This window comes from Salvelinus fontinalis, chromosome 31 (genome assembly GCF_029448725.1).
Source record: "Salvelinus fontinalis isolate EN_2023a chromosome 31, ASM2944872v1, whole genome shotgun sequence".
Classification (NCBI taxonomy): domain Eukaryota; kingdom Metazoa; phylum Chordata; class Actinopteri; order Salmoniformes; family Salmonidae; genus Salvelinus; species Salvelinus fontinalis.
Window position 1 is genome coordinate 33552077 of NC_074695.1, and position 17410 is coordinate 33569486.

Here is a 17410-nt window from a genome sequence, read left to right on the forward strand (position 1 = left end):
TTTATCTGAGAGAGCAGTATAGTCCTGTGTTATTTACCTGAGAGAGCAGTATAGTCTGTGTTATTTACCTGAGAGAGCAGTATAGTTCTGTGTTATTTACCTGAGAGAGCAGTATAGTCTGTGTTATTTACCTGAGAGAGGCTCCAGTCATGAGGTTAGGTGAGCTGTTATTCTGACTCAGTGTGTTGAGAGATGTAGTGTTCTTTAGGAGCGGTCTGGCTCACAGAGCCTTTGGACAGAAATCTGGGAATGTTCACGTTAAAGGTGACGCTGTCTCAACCTTAGTCGTAACTATGCAATGCTAAGGCGTACATGGGCCAGTGAGACTCACTCTCCCCAGCTAGGCAGGGCAAAGTGGTTCGTACATTGGACATACTGCCTACACCCGCATGCATGCTTACATGAGCTGTGATACAGGTTGTGATAAGGCCTGGGTGGGTGGGGCCCAGGCAGAGACAGATATAGGCTCCATGCTTAGATGGCAGAGCACAAAGACTGCTGGTACGGTTTAAACAGCTGTGCAGAGAGAGCAGCACAACAAGCCCTCACTGAGTTTAGCACACAGCCCTTTGAAATATATATACCCCTTCCTGATAACATCTCTTTTGACTTCTGTCTCTGTCATGAGGAGAACTTAGTGGTAGTAGAACTTCAAAAACAACGGAAAGTCATAATCAATCCATTTGCAATGTCCATCGTTGACCCACATATCCAGGAGGGTATCAACTGTTACAACATCATCGCATTGTACAACTTCACCATTTTGTTTCATCTCCATGACGTTGTTGTGACGTGAAGGCTCAACAAAGCTCCAAACACACCTTCACTTCCGGCACATGTTGTGCTCTGACTAAGGCAGGACTTTAGACTCCGCAGGGTGGGTATGTGTCTGAGCAGGGAGAAATGCAGAGTTACAGTAGAAGGACATTACTGTTGGTTGTGTTTGATCTCTTTTCTCTTCAGTATCTCTCTCTGTCCTCAAGAACAACAGCAATAACAGGAAGTAGGTTCTGTGTGTGAACAGCAACAGTCCTTTTGTCTGGGGTGATGGACAGGACAGGGGTAAGTGGGGGAACAGATATTTGTAATGAGCAGAAAAAGTATTGTGTGAATAATCAGAAGGACAGATTTTTTTCAGCGGGGTAAGCAGAACAAGCGTATCCAAACGGGTTAATTACTCGCAGAGCTGGAGCAGATGACTGTGTGTGTGTGTGTGTGTGTGTGTGTGTGTGTGTGTGTGTGTGTGTGTGTGTGTGTGTGTGTGTGTGTGTGTGTGTGTGTGTGTGTGTGTGTGTGTGTGTGTGTGTGTGTGTGTGTGTGTGTGTGTGTGTGTGTGGACAGCTCCAGAGGATCAGGGGAGTGTGGGGTCTGGCGTTAGGGGGGAGTTCAGGCTTCCGTGTTGATTTACACTACTGAAGTGAGGGGAACAGGTGAGCCCTGTTGCTGTGGCCACACGACCACCCCCTACCCCTCCCCCCCGTCCCAGTCCTTAATAAGGCCTTAGCAGCAGCTGAGCATGACTGTGGGAATCAGCAGCAGGACAGTCCTGATTACACACAGGAACAAGGAGAGAGAGAGTTGAGAGAGGGTTCAGGTGAACTGAGCTACTTCCCAATGTCTAAAGAAATCTCATTGTACAGGATAGCACTAAAGCCCTACTGAAGTGGGCCAGGGGTGAAACGTGTCCAAGACACTCATCACTGCACAGCTGGCAAACCTGCTCAAGTGGCCAAGCCGCAGATCCTTCATCCTGTGGCACACAAAGTAGAACCCAGCTATGGAGACCCAGAGTTGGGGCGTGGTGGGGGTGGAATGGTGTCTCTGCCAGCTTGGCCTGGCTAATAATGTGTCTCAGTGGCCATTTTGTGAAGTTCCAGTGGAAGTTGGGTGTGAGGCCAGGATGGTATGGACAGCCTGGCATGGGCAGAATGCTAATGTTCACCCTTTGTGGGTAGCCTGGAGTCACATGCCACGAGCTCTGGAAGAAATTAGACTCACGTCGGACCAGATCCTGTATTTAGAAACGTGCTCAGGTTCTCTCTGTCTCTCTCTCCCTCTCCCCCTCTCTCCCTTTTCCTCTCCCTTCCTTATCTCTTCCAAACAGTTCTCTTGCGCCTTCTTTTACTGTAGAGTAGGAGAGGAGCTTCTAGAACATTGAAGAATTGGGGTGACAGGTAGCATAGTGGTTAGAGCGTTGGGCCAGTAACCGAAAGGTTGCTGGATCGAATCCCTGAGCTGAAAGGTAAAAATCTGTTGTTCTGCCCCTGAACAAGGCAGTTAACAGCACAGTCTCCCTTAAAATGCTTATTGATGCTGGGATGAGCAAAATCTGCAGGCTTCTGGCTCACCTCGCCTCTGCTGTCCTTTCTGTGCCACTGAGATCACTCGTTAACCCGGAGGACACAGTGAATGATAACGACTGTGCTGAGTCATAACACCATAATGTGATTGTGAGAGCTGAAACAGAACCAGTTAGTCCTCTACTGCCTACTTCCTCATGTGAATGGCTTCCGCTTGTCTGGGCTGTTGTTTGTCATGCTGTGACAATGCAGTAGTGTTTAATAATGGAAGCATTCATCTGCTCAGTTCTGTGTTTTGGGACCATAATGTTGACGTGCTGAACACTGGTACAGCGGAGGAGGAGTGTGCACCTTGTCACTGAGGTTAGCACTAGAGACGAGCACAACTCACGATTGGACCCGTCAGATGAGATGCACATGAGCAGTGTGTCTAGAACATGCGTGGCACAGGATGGATACAATGATAATGGTGGAGTAGGAGTCTTACAGGAGCCTTACAGGGGTCTTACAGGAGCCTTACAGGAGTCTTACAGGAGTCTTACAGGAGTCTTACAGGAATCTTACACTAGCCTTACAGGAGTCTTACACTAGCCTTACAGGAGCCTTACAGGAATCTTACACTAGCCTTACAGGAGTCTTACACTAGCCTTACAGGAGCCTTACAGGAGTCTTACACTAGCCTTACATGAGCCTTACAGGAGTCTTACACGAGCCTTACAGGAGTCTTACACTAGCCTTACAGGAGCCTTACAGGAGTCTTACACTAGCCTTACAGGAGTCTTACAGGAATCTTACACTAGCCTTACAGGAATCTTACACTAGCCTTACAGGAGCCTTACAGGTATCCTACAGGAGCCTTACAGGAGTCTTACACTAGCCTTACAGGAGCCTTACAGGAGTCTTACACTAGCCTTACAGGAGCCTTACAGGAGTCTTACACGAGCCTTACAGGAGTCTTACACTAGCCTTACAGGAGCCTTACAGGAGTCTTACACGAGTCTTACAGGAGTCTTACACTAGCCTTACAGGAGCCTTACAGGAGTCTTACACTAGCCTTACAGGAGTCTTACACTAGCCTTACAGGAGTCTTACACTAGCCTTACAGGAGCCTTACAGGAGTCTTACACTAGCCTTACAGGAGCCTTACAGGAGTCTTACACTAGCCTTACAGGAGCCTTACAGGCGTCTTACACTAGCCTTACAGGAGCCTTACAGGAGTCTTACACTAGCCTTACAGGAGTCTTACACTAGCCTTACAGGAAGGAGCCTTACAGGAGTCTTACACTAGCCTTACAGGAGCCTGACAGGAGTCTTACATGCAAAGCCCAAGAGAAAGAAACCAACGGAACAAACCAGTATCCCATGTTACATTGCTGCTTGGAAGTTTTCTAGCGAAGGAACACCAAGTTGTTGTCGGGATGCTGCCAGCTGTTTGGGGGGGTGGTGGGAGTGGGAGGAGGAGTTTATTGCTTTGTGCTGCACCGGGAGGCTTCTGTTTGTTCCAGAGTGTTGTTCTCCCAACCACCCACATAAGTGATTGCTGCTCTGTGCTCCAGTCCAAGTCGGCAGCTCTGAATGATTGTGTGTGTGTGTGTGTGTGTGTGTGTGTGTGTGTGTGTGTGTGTGTGTGTGTGTGTGTGTGTGTGTGTGTGTGTGTGTGTGTGTGTGTGTGTGTGTGTGTGTGTGTGTGTGTGTGTGTGTGTGTGTGTGTGTGTGTGTGTGTGTGTGTGTGTGAGAGAGAGAGAGAGAGAGATTATCTAGGCTATACTGTATGTCCTCATGAGATTCATAAACAAAATCAAGATGCGGCTCAAGTTCACAGAATGATGTCTCTTTAATTAGAATGCACCCAGTCAGATTCAGTTAATCAGCTCAGGGACGACACTGATTGTTTATCCCGGCTTGCATGCACATTACATGCAGTATTTACTGATCTGTTGAGCTATTGGCAAACTAAACTCCTTGGAATAGGAGTGTATGAGTTACTGAATATCTCATCATTTCCCCTGTCCCTCCCTATCTAAACTAAGCCCTGATCGTTGTGAGAGCTGTGTCAGCCCCAGGTCTAGTCTGGGCATGTGGGCATGTTCCTAAAGACTAGACTGTCTAAGAGACATTCCAGCAACCTCTCTTTGCTCAGAGGCCAGGTTGTTCTCACATGTTTGGCACAACTATAAAGTTCGAGATTGTACCAAAACTGTCCCAACAATTACCTGTGAATTTGCGAAAAGCCTGGGGGAAAATACCCGCGTTGAAGCCTTCCGCAGTGTTGATAAGTTGTACTGAGACCTCTGCCACAGACACAGTAAGTTATGCTTGGCAAACCCTCTAGGACACAATAACACAAGGATCACGTACAGCCGCACTATCAATGATATTATGTGTCTTTCTTTACGTCGCCTCTAGCCTGTTTCCCAGACTGACAGATACAGCTTCCCTTCTGTTCCTTAGTTCTCTGAGGTCAGGTATCACAGTGTGTATGAATGCGCGCATGCTAGTTCGTCATGCCCCATTTGGAAGTGTGTCTTTCTCTGGTGCTGTGACTCACAACAAAACGGCCATGTTTCCTCTCTGTATGGGTTCTGATGATGACACCTGAGCTATGCCGTTGGCGTGGCGACCTCCGGTGGCCCAGGTGTGTCTGAGCGATGTCATGATGCCATGGTGTGTACAGTATGTCGTTCATCTCATTATGTCTCAGGCTGGGTGGGATTTGATGCAGGCTAGGACAGGGCTTTATAGACCTGGGCGGCCTGCAATCAAACTCAGTCTAATTGAGAGGAGCGAAGCAGACCTGTGGACATACAGTATAGCCTAGATAACCTCTCTCTCTCTCTCTCTCTCTCTCTCTCTCTCTCTCTCTCTCTCTCTCTCTCTCTCTCTCTCTCTCTCTCTCTCTCTCTCTCTCTCTCTCTCTCTCTCTGTCTCTCTCTCTCTCTCTCTCTCTCTCTCTCTCTCTCTCTCGCTCTCTCTCTCTCTCTCTCTCTCTCTGTCTCTCTCTGTCTCTCTCTCTCTCTCTCTCTCTCTCTCTCTCTCTCTCTTTCTCTCTACCCCTTTCTCTCTCTCTTCCCCCCCCTCTCTCTATCCATTTCTCTCTATCCCTTTCTCTTGCTCACCCTTTATCCATCCATTTCTTTCTCTCTCTCTCTCAACATGGAATTATCTTATTTGTTGAGGGTCAATTTCTGATGGGTTTGATCTCCGTAGGATAGTTTCTCTCACACACATCAACAAACACACACAAACATAAACACTTCCCCAACACAGTGTACAGCGCCATACAGCACCGCAGGACTGCCGTGCTCAGCATTCTGTGGAGCATCCAGAAGCAGGAATCCTCTCACTCTGTGTGTTTAAATGTGTATGTGAGTGTGACCTGAACATGGGCCAAAAGATAGTAGTTTAGTTTCCATGCCTGTATTATGTCCTTATGTTAGCTGTCAAAGAGCATTGCATGTTGTTGAGGGAGGATACTCAGAACAGTGTGCAATTTGTAGACTGTGACAGGGATTGTTTTTATACACATTGTTCACAGAAACCAAATCTGTGCGCTTTTAACATTTCTGAGAGGTCTTAGCAGGTCTGTGGGGTGATCTTCCATCCTTTGTGTGTGTGAAAGACTGTGAGGGCCTTGCTTTCTTTACTGACATGTTTAACAGGTGTGTGTGTGTGTGTGTGTGTGTGTGTGTGTGTGTGTGTGTGTGTGTGTGTGTGTGTGTGTGTGTGTGTGTGTGTGTGTGTGTGTGTGTGTGTGTGTGTGTGTGTGTGTGTGTGTGTGTGTGTGTGTGTGTGTGTGTGTGTGGAAGGCTACTTAGCATATAGTTGGGTGTGAATGTGTTTTAGGCCACACATGCCACTGCCTTGCACTGGGATTAACAGTGTGTATATAGAGCTGCTATGCACTGGGATTAACAGTGTGTATATAGAGCTGCTATGCACTGGGATTAACAGTGTGTATATAGAGCTGCTATGCACTTGGATTAACAGTGTGTATATAGAGCTGATATGCACTGGGATTAACAGTGTGTATATAGGGCTGCTATGCACTGGGATTAACAGTGTGTATATAGAGCTGCTATGCACTGGGATTAACAGTGTGTATATAGAGCTGCTATGCACTGGGATTAACAGTGTGTATATAGAGCTGCTATGCACTGGGATTAACAGTGTGTATATAGAGCTGCTATGCACTGGGATTAACAGTGTGTATATAGAGCTGCTATGCACTGGGATTAACAGTGTGTATATAGAGCTGCTATGCACTGGGATTAACAGTGTGTATATAGAGCTGCTATGCACTGGGATTAACAGTGTGTATATAGAGCTGATATGCACTGAGATTAACAGTGTGTATATAGGGCTGCTATGCACTTGGACTAACAGTGTGTATATAGAGCTGCTATGCACTGGGATTAACAGTGTGTATATAGAGCTGCAATGCACTGGGTGTGAGAATGACATGTGGCTATGATTGATTGATTGATTGTTTGATTGATTGCTTGATTGCTTGTGTAATATCTGTAAATCTGTTTAAGCAAGAGCCGTGCCCGGGTATATATAATGCAGTCCTCAACAGTATCCTGTGTTTGTGTGTGTGTTTATATTTCTCTCTGTCTCTCATATTTCAAAGGGGCTTCATTAGCATGGGAAACATATGTTTACATTGCCAAAGCACGTGAAATAAACAAGAAACAAAAGTGAGAATGAACAGCATCATCAAATGAACAGTAGTACGAATAGTGGGGGAGATAAATAAACAGATACATCTTGTTTGTATTTACTATGTTGTTTGTCCTCCACTGGTTGCCCTTTTCTCATGGCAACAGGCCACAAATCTTGGTGCTGTGATGGCACATTGTGGTATTTCGCCTAACAGATATGGGAGTTTATCAGTGTTGGATTTGTTTTCAAATTCTCTGTGGGTCTGTGTGATGTGTGGGAAATATGTGTCTCTAATGTGGTCGTATATTTGGCAGGAGGTTAGGAAGTGCCTATGGCGGCTTCGCTCAATAGCAAGGCTTTGCTTCTCTCGCAATCTCTCTCACGCTCTCTCTCGCGCTCTCGCTCTCTCTCTCTCGCTCTCTCTCACGCTCTCTCTCTCTCTCTCTCTCGCTCTCTCTCTCTCTCTCGCTCTCTCGCTCTCTCTCTCTCGCTCTCTCTCACGCTCTCTCTCACGCTCTCTCTCTCGCTCTCTCTCTCGCTCTCTCTCGAGCTCTCTCTCGAGCTCTCTCTCGCTCTCTCTCTCTCTCGCGCTCTCTCGCGCTCTCTCTCACGCTCTCTCTCACGCTCTCTCTCGCTCTCTCTCTCTCGCGCTCTCTCCCTCTCTCTCTCTCTGCCAGGTGGGCCAGTGGATTAGATGCCACTTAATCCCTGGCCTGTCTCCTTTGTTTGGCCTCTCTGTGAGGAGATAAAAACCTGGGAGCTGGGACCAGGGCCCGGGCCTCTTTGTCATCCAGCCAGCCTAGGGAGAGTAGTAGATCATGGCCCCAGCTTCCCCTGGTTCTCTGTCCACTGGCCTGGAGGTTAGCCCTGGAGCTCATCCAACCATGGTCAGCAGGAGAGCAAGGGCTCAGGGAAAGGCGTTAAACACACCCTCCTTCTCCACTTATTTCAATCCTTCAGCCACCTGTGGATGTCATTTTTGTTTAATTCTGGGTCACTCTCACCGGCTCTCACTTTTCAGGGAGTGTATGTGTGGAAGCCTGAGTGACTGTCTGAGGCAGGAGTTGTGGATACTGTCGTTTCAGTGAAGTAGCTCGTGGCTAAGGACTAGTAGGTATCAATAGCTGCTGCACCTGTTGTTTACTCTACAACAGAACGACCTAACTCAGGTCTGACTCAGCTACTCTGTGGAATGGTTGTATGCTTAGGACCGGAAAGCCCTCACACACACACAAATGTGCCCGTACTGTACACGCCCAGACTCATACACAAAGACAAATCCCTTTGGTCCGTGTTCACATAGCTGATCAAAAATATTTGATATCATCACTGATTTTCCAGGTTGGAGAAAAATACTGCTTTGACCTACAGTGCCTTGAGAAAGTGTTCACACACCTTGACTTATCACACATTTTATTGTGTTACAGCCTGAATTCAACATGGATTAATAAAGAAATAATTATCTCACTCATCTACACATAATACCCCATAATGACAAAGTAAAAACATGTTTTTAGAGATGTTTGCAAATGTATTGAAGATAAAAATACAGAAATCAAATTTACTTAAGTATTCACACCCCTGAGTCAATACATGTTAGAATCACCTTTGGCAGCGATTACAGCTGTGAGTCTTCCAAAGTAAGTCTCTAAGAGCTTTGCTCACCTGGGTTGTACAATATTTGCACATTATTCTTCACCAAAAATTCTTCAATCTCTAAAGTTGGTTGTTGATCATTGCTAGACAACTATTTTCAAGTCTTGCCATAGATTTTCAAGTCAATACGTAACTAGGCCACTCAGAAACATTCAATGTCGTCTTGGTACTGTAAGCAACTCCATTGTAGATTTGGTCTTGTGTTTTAGGTTATTGTCCTGCTGAAAGGTGAATTAATCTCCCAGTGTCTGGTGGAAAGCAGACTGAACCAGGTTTTCTTCTAGGATTTTGCCTGTGCTTAGCTCAATTCCATTTATTTTTATCCCCCAAAAAACTCCCTAGTCCTTGCCGATGACAAGCATACCAATAACATGATGCAGCCACCGCCATGCTTGAAAATATAAAGAGTGGTACTCAGTGACGTGTTGTGTTAGATTTGCCCAAAACATAGCGCTTTGTATTCAGGACATGAAGTTAATTTCTTGGCCACATGTTTTGCAGTTTTAATTTAGTACCTTATTGCAAACAGAATCCAAGTTTTCTGGAGTATTTTATATTCTGTACAGGCTTCCTTCTTTTCACGCCATCATTTAGGTTAGTATTGTGGTTTAACTACAATGTCGTTGATCCATCCTCAGTTTTCTCCTATCACAGTCATTGAACTCTGTAACTGTTTTAAAGTCAGCATTGGCCTCATGGTGAAATCCTGAGCGGTTTCCTTCCTCTACGTCAACTGAGTTAGGAAGGACGCATGTATCTTTGTAGTGACTGGGTGTATTGATACACCATCCAAAGTGTAATTAATAACTTCACCATGCCCTTCTTTGTGAGGCATTGGAACACCTCCCTGGTCTTTGTGGTTGAAACAGTGTTTGAAATTTACTGCTCGGCTGAGGAACCTTACAGATAACTGTATGTGTGGGATACAGAGATGAGGTAGTCATTCAAAAATCATGTTAAACACTATTATTGCACACAGAATGAGTCCATGCAACTTATGTGACTTGCTAAGCACATTTTTACTCCTGAACGTATTTAGGCTTGCCATAACAAAGGGTTTGAATACATGTTAACTCAAGACATTTCACGAGGCAAGTCAGTTAAGAACAAATTCTTATTTACAATGACAGCCTAGGAACAGTGGGTTAACTGCCTTGTTTAAGGGCAGAAAGACAGATTTTTACCTTGTCAGCTCGGGGGATTCTATCTAGCAACCTTTCGGTTACTGGCCCAACACTCTAACCACTAGGCTACCTGCCGCTTCTAGGCCAGTGACGCAAAATCCATTTTTTATACATTTTAAATTCAGACTGTAACGCAACAAAATGTGGAAAAAGTCAAGGGGTGTGAATACGTTTTGAAAGCACTGTCTTTTTCCAGTATACAGTGGTCCTATACAGTACAGTCTTCAAAACTTGACTACATTTTCCATGTTCCCCCTCTCCTCTCCAGCGGTGACTGGGTGGAGATCTTGGAGCCGCGCTCGCAGGAGCGCATGTACGTGAACCTGGCATCGGGGGAGTGTGGTTGGGAGCCCCCAGCAGGCGCCTCCGTGCGCCAGTCCGATGGCAGCCAGTGGTGGGAGCTGTTTGACAGTCACAACAACCGCTTCTACTACTACAACAGTGCCAGCCAGCAGACGGTGTGGCACCGGCCCCAGGCCTGCGACATCGTGCCCCTGGCCCAGCTACAGGCCATGAAGAGGAGCTCAGAGACGGGCCTGAACGGCCCCATCAAGCCCCAGAGAGGGGGAGGAGAGGGCCGCCGCACACCCCTACTTAACCAGGCCTACCCCATGCCCCCCTCCCAGGACCCTGACAGCAGCGGGAGGTCGACCCCGTCTAAAGGGCTCTGTGACAGCCTGGAGAACAGGAAAGATACCCCCAGGTAACCTCTCTACCAAAACATACACCCTAAAGATTTACAATGTTTACATCCACTTACAGTATTTACTCAGCTTGACCACAGTAAGTCAAATCCCTGCCGCACTTCATATAGAGCTGCAGTCACTTTCAGAAGGAGTAACAAGTAATGATCTAGTCGTAAATATATCAAAAATTAAAAGAACAGAGCAGCACAGCTGGCCCTTAAATGTACACTGAGGGCATATATCAATAACATGCATGTCAATCTCTCCTGGCTCAAAGTGGAGGAGAGATTGACTCCATCACTACTTGTCTTTGTGAGAGGTATTGACATGTTAAAAGCAGAAAACGGTCTGTTCAAACAGCTAACACACAGCTCAGACCTAGGGCTGTTACGGTGACCGTATTACCACCACACTGGCAGTCACGAGTCATGACGGCAGTCAAATTCCACATGACCGTTTAGTCACAGTATTTAGGTTTCTCCAAGCCTCTGATGCTGAACATTAGTAGCCTACCAAACTTGCTAACTTCCTTGTACTCATCACTCTATTGTTCCTCTAATCACTCTGACATCAATGCAAATGTATTCGAAAATCTCATCAAACAGCCCATGAGCTCATGTTGAGCAACATTTCTATAGGCTATGCAATTGCATGAGAAAACAGAGTGATCCCACCAACTTTCTATAGGTTAGGCCTACTATATTTATTTCTCCACCTTCGTAATATTAAGCAAATTGCTTCTCTTTAAAACAGGAGTAAAGCCTACCTGGCTGGCATGAAAATGAACCACGGGAAAAGCATCCTTCATTCGCTACTTGAGTGCATAGATGACATGTCTTTTTCCCCCGCTGCCCCTGTTCAATACAGGTGCATGATAATGGTCCATTCTAAATTATAACACATTTCACACATATATTATTTAGTATATGTAAAGACAAGATGAAATTAAGAATAGTGTGATGGGTGACAATATTAGCCTATCACTTGTGATTGTTATATTACTTGTGAATGATGCCCAGCTTAGGGCAAGAAACAACACATGCTTTTTTTTGGTGACTTTTTCAAATCGTAGTTGCACACTTCAAGTAGCCTAGACTATATGTTTTCATAAGGTTCGTATCACAACTAAAGTGGCCAAATAATTCAAATTAAGCACATGAATCCGCTTTACAATGGGTGTAGAGCCTAATAACGTGTGCGCATTGCTAAGCTTAAAATGTGAAGAAATAGCCTAATAGCGTCCCACCTTGACACCATCCGGTGAAATTGCAGAGCACCAAATTCTAATTAAATTACTATAAATATTTAACTTTCATAAAAATCACAAGTGCAATAAATCAAAATAAAGCTTATCTTGTTGTTAATCCAACCGCTGTGTAAGATTTCAAAAAGGCTTTACGGCGAAAGCATATCATGCGATTATCTGAGAACAGCGCCCAGCAGACAAATCATTACAAACAGTAACCAGCTAAGAAGAGGAGTAACAAAAGTCAGAAATAGCGATAGAATATATCACTTACCTTTGATTATCTTCATATGGTTGCACTCCCAAGACTCCATGTTACACAATAAATGTTTGTTTTGTTCGATAAATTCACTCTTTATGTTCAAAAACGTCAGTTTTGTTAGCGTTGTTTTGTTCAATAATCCATTGGAACAAAGCGTGGTCACAGCAGTCAGACGAAAAATCTATAAAGTACCATAAAAGTTTGTAGAAACATGTCAAACGATGTTTATAATCAATCCTCAGGTTGTTTTTGTCATAAATAATTGATCATATTTCAACCGGACAATAGCTTCATCAATAGAAAAGGAAAATCAAGAAAGGTACGCTCCCGGTCATGCGCTGGACTCATGTCTGGAAATTTCCACTGTTCTCTCATTGAAAGTGGTGTTTCTCCCTAATTTTTCAGAGTAAAAGCCTGAAACAATGCCTAAAGACTGGCCACATGTAGTGGAAGCCATAGGGATCATGAACTGGGTCATAAGTCTTTGTATGGTGGATAGGCTTTCAATGGAAAAACAGCCATTTCAAAATAAAAGCATTTCCTGGATGGATTTTCTTCAGGTCTTCACCTGCCATATCAGTTCTGTTATACTCACAGATATTATTTTAACAGTTTTGGAAACATTAGAGTGTTTTCTATCCAAATCCATCAATTATATGCATATACTAGATTCTGGGCCTGAGTAGTAGGAAGTTTACTTTGGGCACGCTTTTCATCAAAAATTCAGAATGCTGGCCCCTATCCCAAAAAAGTTTAAACTGTTTTTTTATGCTAGTATTAATTTTGGATCTATCACATCCCACAACTGTCCCAGACTATGTTTGGAATATTTATTTATCGCACAGAACAGAGTAAGTCAACTTTTGTACTATGGGGGATAGTAGATTGACATAGGCTAGTGCTTTTGCTGTTCGTTAGACCTACTCATCTTGTTGGCTGACGAACAGTAAATGTGGACATGGCTTCCAATATCTTCAATATGCGCCTCGGATAAGCACACGTGCAGTTGTGTCGCCGGTGTTTCTGTCTTCACTTGTAGCCTGTGAGAAAGACCCGATCACGTGACTGTGTCACGCCCTGCCCTTAGAGATCCTTATTATGTCTCTATTTTGGTTTGGTCAGGGCGTGAGTTGGGGTGGGAATTCTGTGTTCTATGTTTTGTATTTCTTTGTTGGTTGGCCGGGTGTGGTTCTCAATCAGAGGCAGCTGTCTATCATTGTCTCTGATTGAGAACCATACTTAGGTAGCTCTTGCCCACATGGGTTTTGTGGGTAGTTGTTTTCTGTCTCTGTGTCTGCACCAGACAGAACCGTTTCGTGTTGGTCTATTTTTGTTATTTTGTCTTATTGTTCTGAGTTAAAATAAATATTAACATGGACACTTACCACGCGTTTTGGTCCACTCCTTCTTCACAGGACGATCGTTACAGACTGAGAATCATGTGAGTGAGAGGTGATTCGAGTCATGTGAGTGAGAGGTGCTTCGAGCCATGTGAGTGAGAGGGGATTCGGCACGCAGCCGAGAGAAGAGAATTATAATGATTATATTCAGCCCAAGGGCACAACAGCCACTGGCCACAAAAGGCATGGATTTTTTTAGGGGGCATTACGGCCACACAAAGGGGATGCAGCTGGAAAATTCGAGGCATTATCAAGTGCTTGTGAAATTGTGAATGAGAGACTGATAAAGTGTGTACAGCCTGCGCAAAAAACAAAGCAGAGCTTATGCCTTTCATGCTACTTTTTAAAAATCATAATTTGAGTCACATCATGCAGCCTTAGAATGTATTACAAATCTAAATTTATAGCCCAACATTTGTATCACAACTAAAGTTGCATAAATTAAGCATATAAGAGTACCCATTTCTTTGTTAACCGCCCAACACAGAATAGCACTCCATCAAAGAATTTCGAGAAAATACCCTTTATATTTTATTCAGCTATCTTCAATTGTATTATTCATACTATAACATAATATAAAATAACGGCATGGAATTTGTCACGTTCCTGACCTATTTATGTTAGTTTTTGTGTGTTAGTTGGTCAGGACGTGAGGTTGGGTGGGCATTCTATGTTATCTGTTTCTATGTTGGTTTCGGTTTGCCTGGTATGGCTCTTGATTAGAGGCAGGTGGTTTGCGTTTGCCTCTAATTAAGAGTCATATTTAGGTAGGGCATTCTCACTGTTTGTTTGTGGGTGATTGTCTCCTGTGTCCGTATGTCTGTTCGTACCACATGGGACTGTAGCGTTTGTTTGTTTCGTTTCGTTTCGATGTCGTCTGTTTCCTGTACGTAAGTTTATGTTTAGTTATGTAAGTTTATGTTCAGGTCTCGTCAACGTCGTTTTGTTGTTTTGTAGTTTGGAAAGTTTTTGTTTCGTTTCGTGTTACCATCTTTATCGTTGTTATAATAAAGATGGCTTATTTCCCAAAGCCTGCGTTTTGGTCTGAGGATCCTTCTCTCCTCACCTCATCCGAGGATGAGGAGAGCGTCACCCGTTACAGAATCACCCACCAAGCTAAGACCAAGCGGCAAAGGAAAACGAAACGGAGTAAGGGACAGGAGAGAAAGGAGCAATGGACATGGGACGAGGTTTTGGATGGAAAGGGTTGCTACACTTGGGAGGAGATCCTAGCGGGTAGAGATCGCCTTCCATGGGAACAGCTGGAGGCACTGAGGAGAGCGGAGGCTACCGGAGAGAGGAACCGGAGCTATGAGGGAACGCGTCTGGCACGGAAGCCGAAAAAGCCCGTAAGTAATTCCCAAAAATTTCTTGGGGGGGGGCTAGGAGGTGGTGGGCCAAGGGCAGGTAGGAGACCTGCGCCCACTTCCCAGGCTTACCGTGGAGAGCGGGAGTACGGGCAGGCGCCGTGTTACGCAGTAGAGCGCACGGTGTCTCCTGTACGAGTGCATAGCCCAGTGCGGGTTATTCCACCTCCCCGCACTGGTAGGGCTAGATTGAGTATTGAGCCAGGTGTCATGAGGCCGGCTCAACGCGTCTGGTCTCCAGTGCGTCTCCTCGGGCCGGCATACATGGCACCTGCCTTACGCATGGTTTCCCCGGTTCGCCTACATAGCCCGGTGCGGGTTATTCCACCTCCCCGCATTGGTCGGGCAACCGGGAGTATTCAACCAGGTAAGGTTGGGCAAGCTCAATGCTCAAGAGTGCCAGTACGCCTCCACGGTCCGGTATTTCCGGCACCACCTCCCCGCCCCAGCCTAGTACCTACAGTGTATACACTACGCACTAGGCTACCAGTGCGTATCCTGAGCCCTGTTCCTCCTCCACGCACTCTCCCTGTAGTGCGTGTATCTATCCCGGTGCCTCCAGTTCCGGCCCCACGCACTAAGCTACCAGTGCGTCTCCAGAGCCCTGTACACACTGTATATTCTCCCCCTACTAATCCTGATGTGCTTGTCCTCAGCCCGGCGTCACCAGTGCCGGTACCACGCATCAGGGATAGAGTAGGCTTTGAGAATACAGTGTGCCCTGTTCCTGCTCCCCGCACTAGTAGGAAGGTGCTTGTCATTAGCACGGTGCCTCCAGTTCCGGCACCACGCACCAGGTCTACAGTGCGCCATATCCGGCCAGAGCCATCCGTCTCCCCAGCGCCATCTGAGCCATCCGTCTCCCCAGCGCCATCTGAGCCATCCGTCTCCCCAGCGCCATCTGAGCCATCCGTCTCCCCAGCGCCATCTGAGCCATCCGTCTCCCCAGCGCCATCTGAGCCATCCGTCTCCCCAGCGCCGTCTGAGCCATCCGTCTGCCAGGAGCCTGCAAAGCCGCCCGTCTGCCATGAGCCTGCAAAGCCGCCCGTCTGCCATGAGCCTACAGAGCCGTCAGCCAGACAGGAGCCGCTAGAGCCGTCAGCCAGACAGGAGCTGCTAGAGCCGTCAGCCAGACAGGATCTGCCAGAGCCGCCAACCAGACAGGATCTGCCAGAGCCGCCAACCAGACAGGATCTGCCAGAGCCGCCAACCAGACAGGATCTGCCAGAGCCGCCAACCAGACAGGATCTGCCAGAGCCGCCAACCAGACAGGATCTGCCAGAGCCGCCAACCAGACAGGATCTGCCAGAGCCGCCAACCAGACAGGATCTGCCAGAGCCGCCAACCAGACAGGATCTGCCAGAGCCGCCAGCGAGCCATGAGCAGCCAGAGCCGTCAGAGCGCCATGAGCAGCCAGAGCCGTCAGAGCGCCATGAGCAGCCAGAGCCGTCAGAGCGCCATGAGCGTCGAGAGCCGTCAGCCTGCCATGAGCGTCGAGAGCCGTCAGCCTGCCATGAGCGTCGAGAGCCGTCAGCCTGCCATGAGCGTCGAGAGCCGTCAGCCTGCCATGAGCGTCGAGAGCCGTCAGCCAGCCATGAGCGTCGAGAGCCGTCAGCCAGCCATGAGCATCGAGAGTCGTCAGTCAGCCATGAGCTGCCCTTCAGCCTGAAAAGGCTAGATACCCAGAACTGCCCATCAGTCCAGAGCTGTCTCTCTGTCCGGAGCTGCCTTTCAGTCCGGAGTTGCCCCTCTATCCTGATCTCCCTCTCTATCTTTATCTACCTCTATAGTCTTATCTATCCCTCTGTCTTGGTTTATCTCTCTGTCCCGGTATTGTCATTATTAGATATGTTATTAGGAGGATTTTGTGGGGGAAGTAAGAGGGTGGACATTCTTGAAGGGAGGGGGCTAGGATGGATTATGGTGGGGTGGGAACCGCGCCCGGAGCCTGAGCCACCACCGTGGTTAGATGCCCACCCAGACCCTCCCCTAGACTTTGTGCTGGTGCGTCCGGAGTTCGCACCTTGTGGGGGGGGGTACTGTCACGTTCCTGACCTATTTATGTTAGTTTTTGTGTGTTAGTTGGTCAGGACGTGAGGTTGGGTGGGCATTCTATGTTATCTGTTTCTATGTTGGTTTCGGTTTGCCTGGTATGGCTCTTGATTAGAGGCAGGTGGTTTGCGTTTGCCTCTAATTAAGAGTCATATTTAGGTAGGGCATTCTCACTGTTTGTTTGTGGGTGATTGTCTCCTGTGTCCGTATGTCTGTTCGTACCACATGGGACTGTAGCGTTTGTTTGTTTCGTTTCGTTTCGATGTCGTCTGTTTCCTGTACGTAAGTTTATGTTTAGTTATGTAAGTTTATGTTTAGGTCTCGTCAACGTCGTTTTGTTGTTTTGTAGTTTGGAAAGTTTTTGTTTCGTTTCGTGTTACCATCTTTATCGTTGTTATAATAAAGATGGCTTATTTCCCAAAGCCTGCGTTTTGGTCTGAGGATCCTTCTCTCCTCACCTCATCCGAGGATGAGGAGAGCGTCACCCGTTACAGAATTCTAAGCAAATCTTGTCTGCTAACTGAACAAGTGTGGCCCACAAGACATATCACCAGGGGTCTCTTCACAGTCCCCAAGTCCAAAACAGACTCTGGAA

The 17410-nt window shown here is 46.6% G+C and overlaps 1 protein-coding gene across 1 annotated transcript in view; it reads left to right on the forward strand.

Moving 5' to 3' along the window:
* The window catches only part of LOC129830086 (rho GTPase-activating protein 39-like), a 91116-nt gene that overhangs the window by 26146 nt on the left and 47560 nt on the right, over window positions 1–17410 (forward strand). Inside the window, exon 2 of the mRNA XM_055892295.1 lies at window positions 10071–10505. Coding sequence (XP_055748270.1) covers window positions 10071–10505 — 435 coding nt within the window. The remainder of the gene's footprint in view (window positions 1–10070; window positions 10506–17410) is intronic.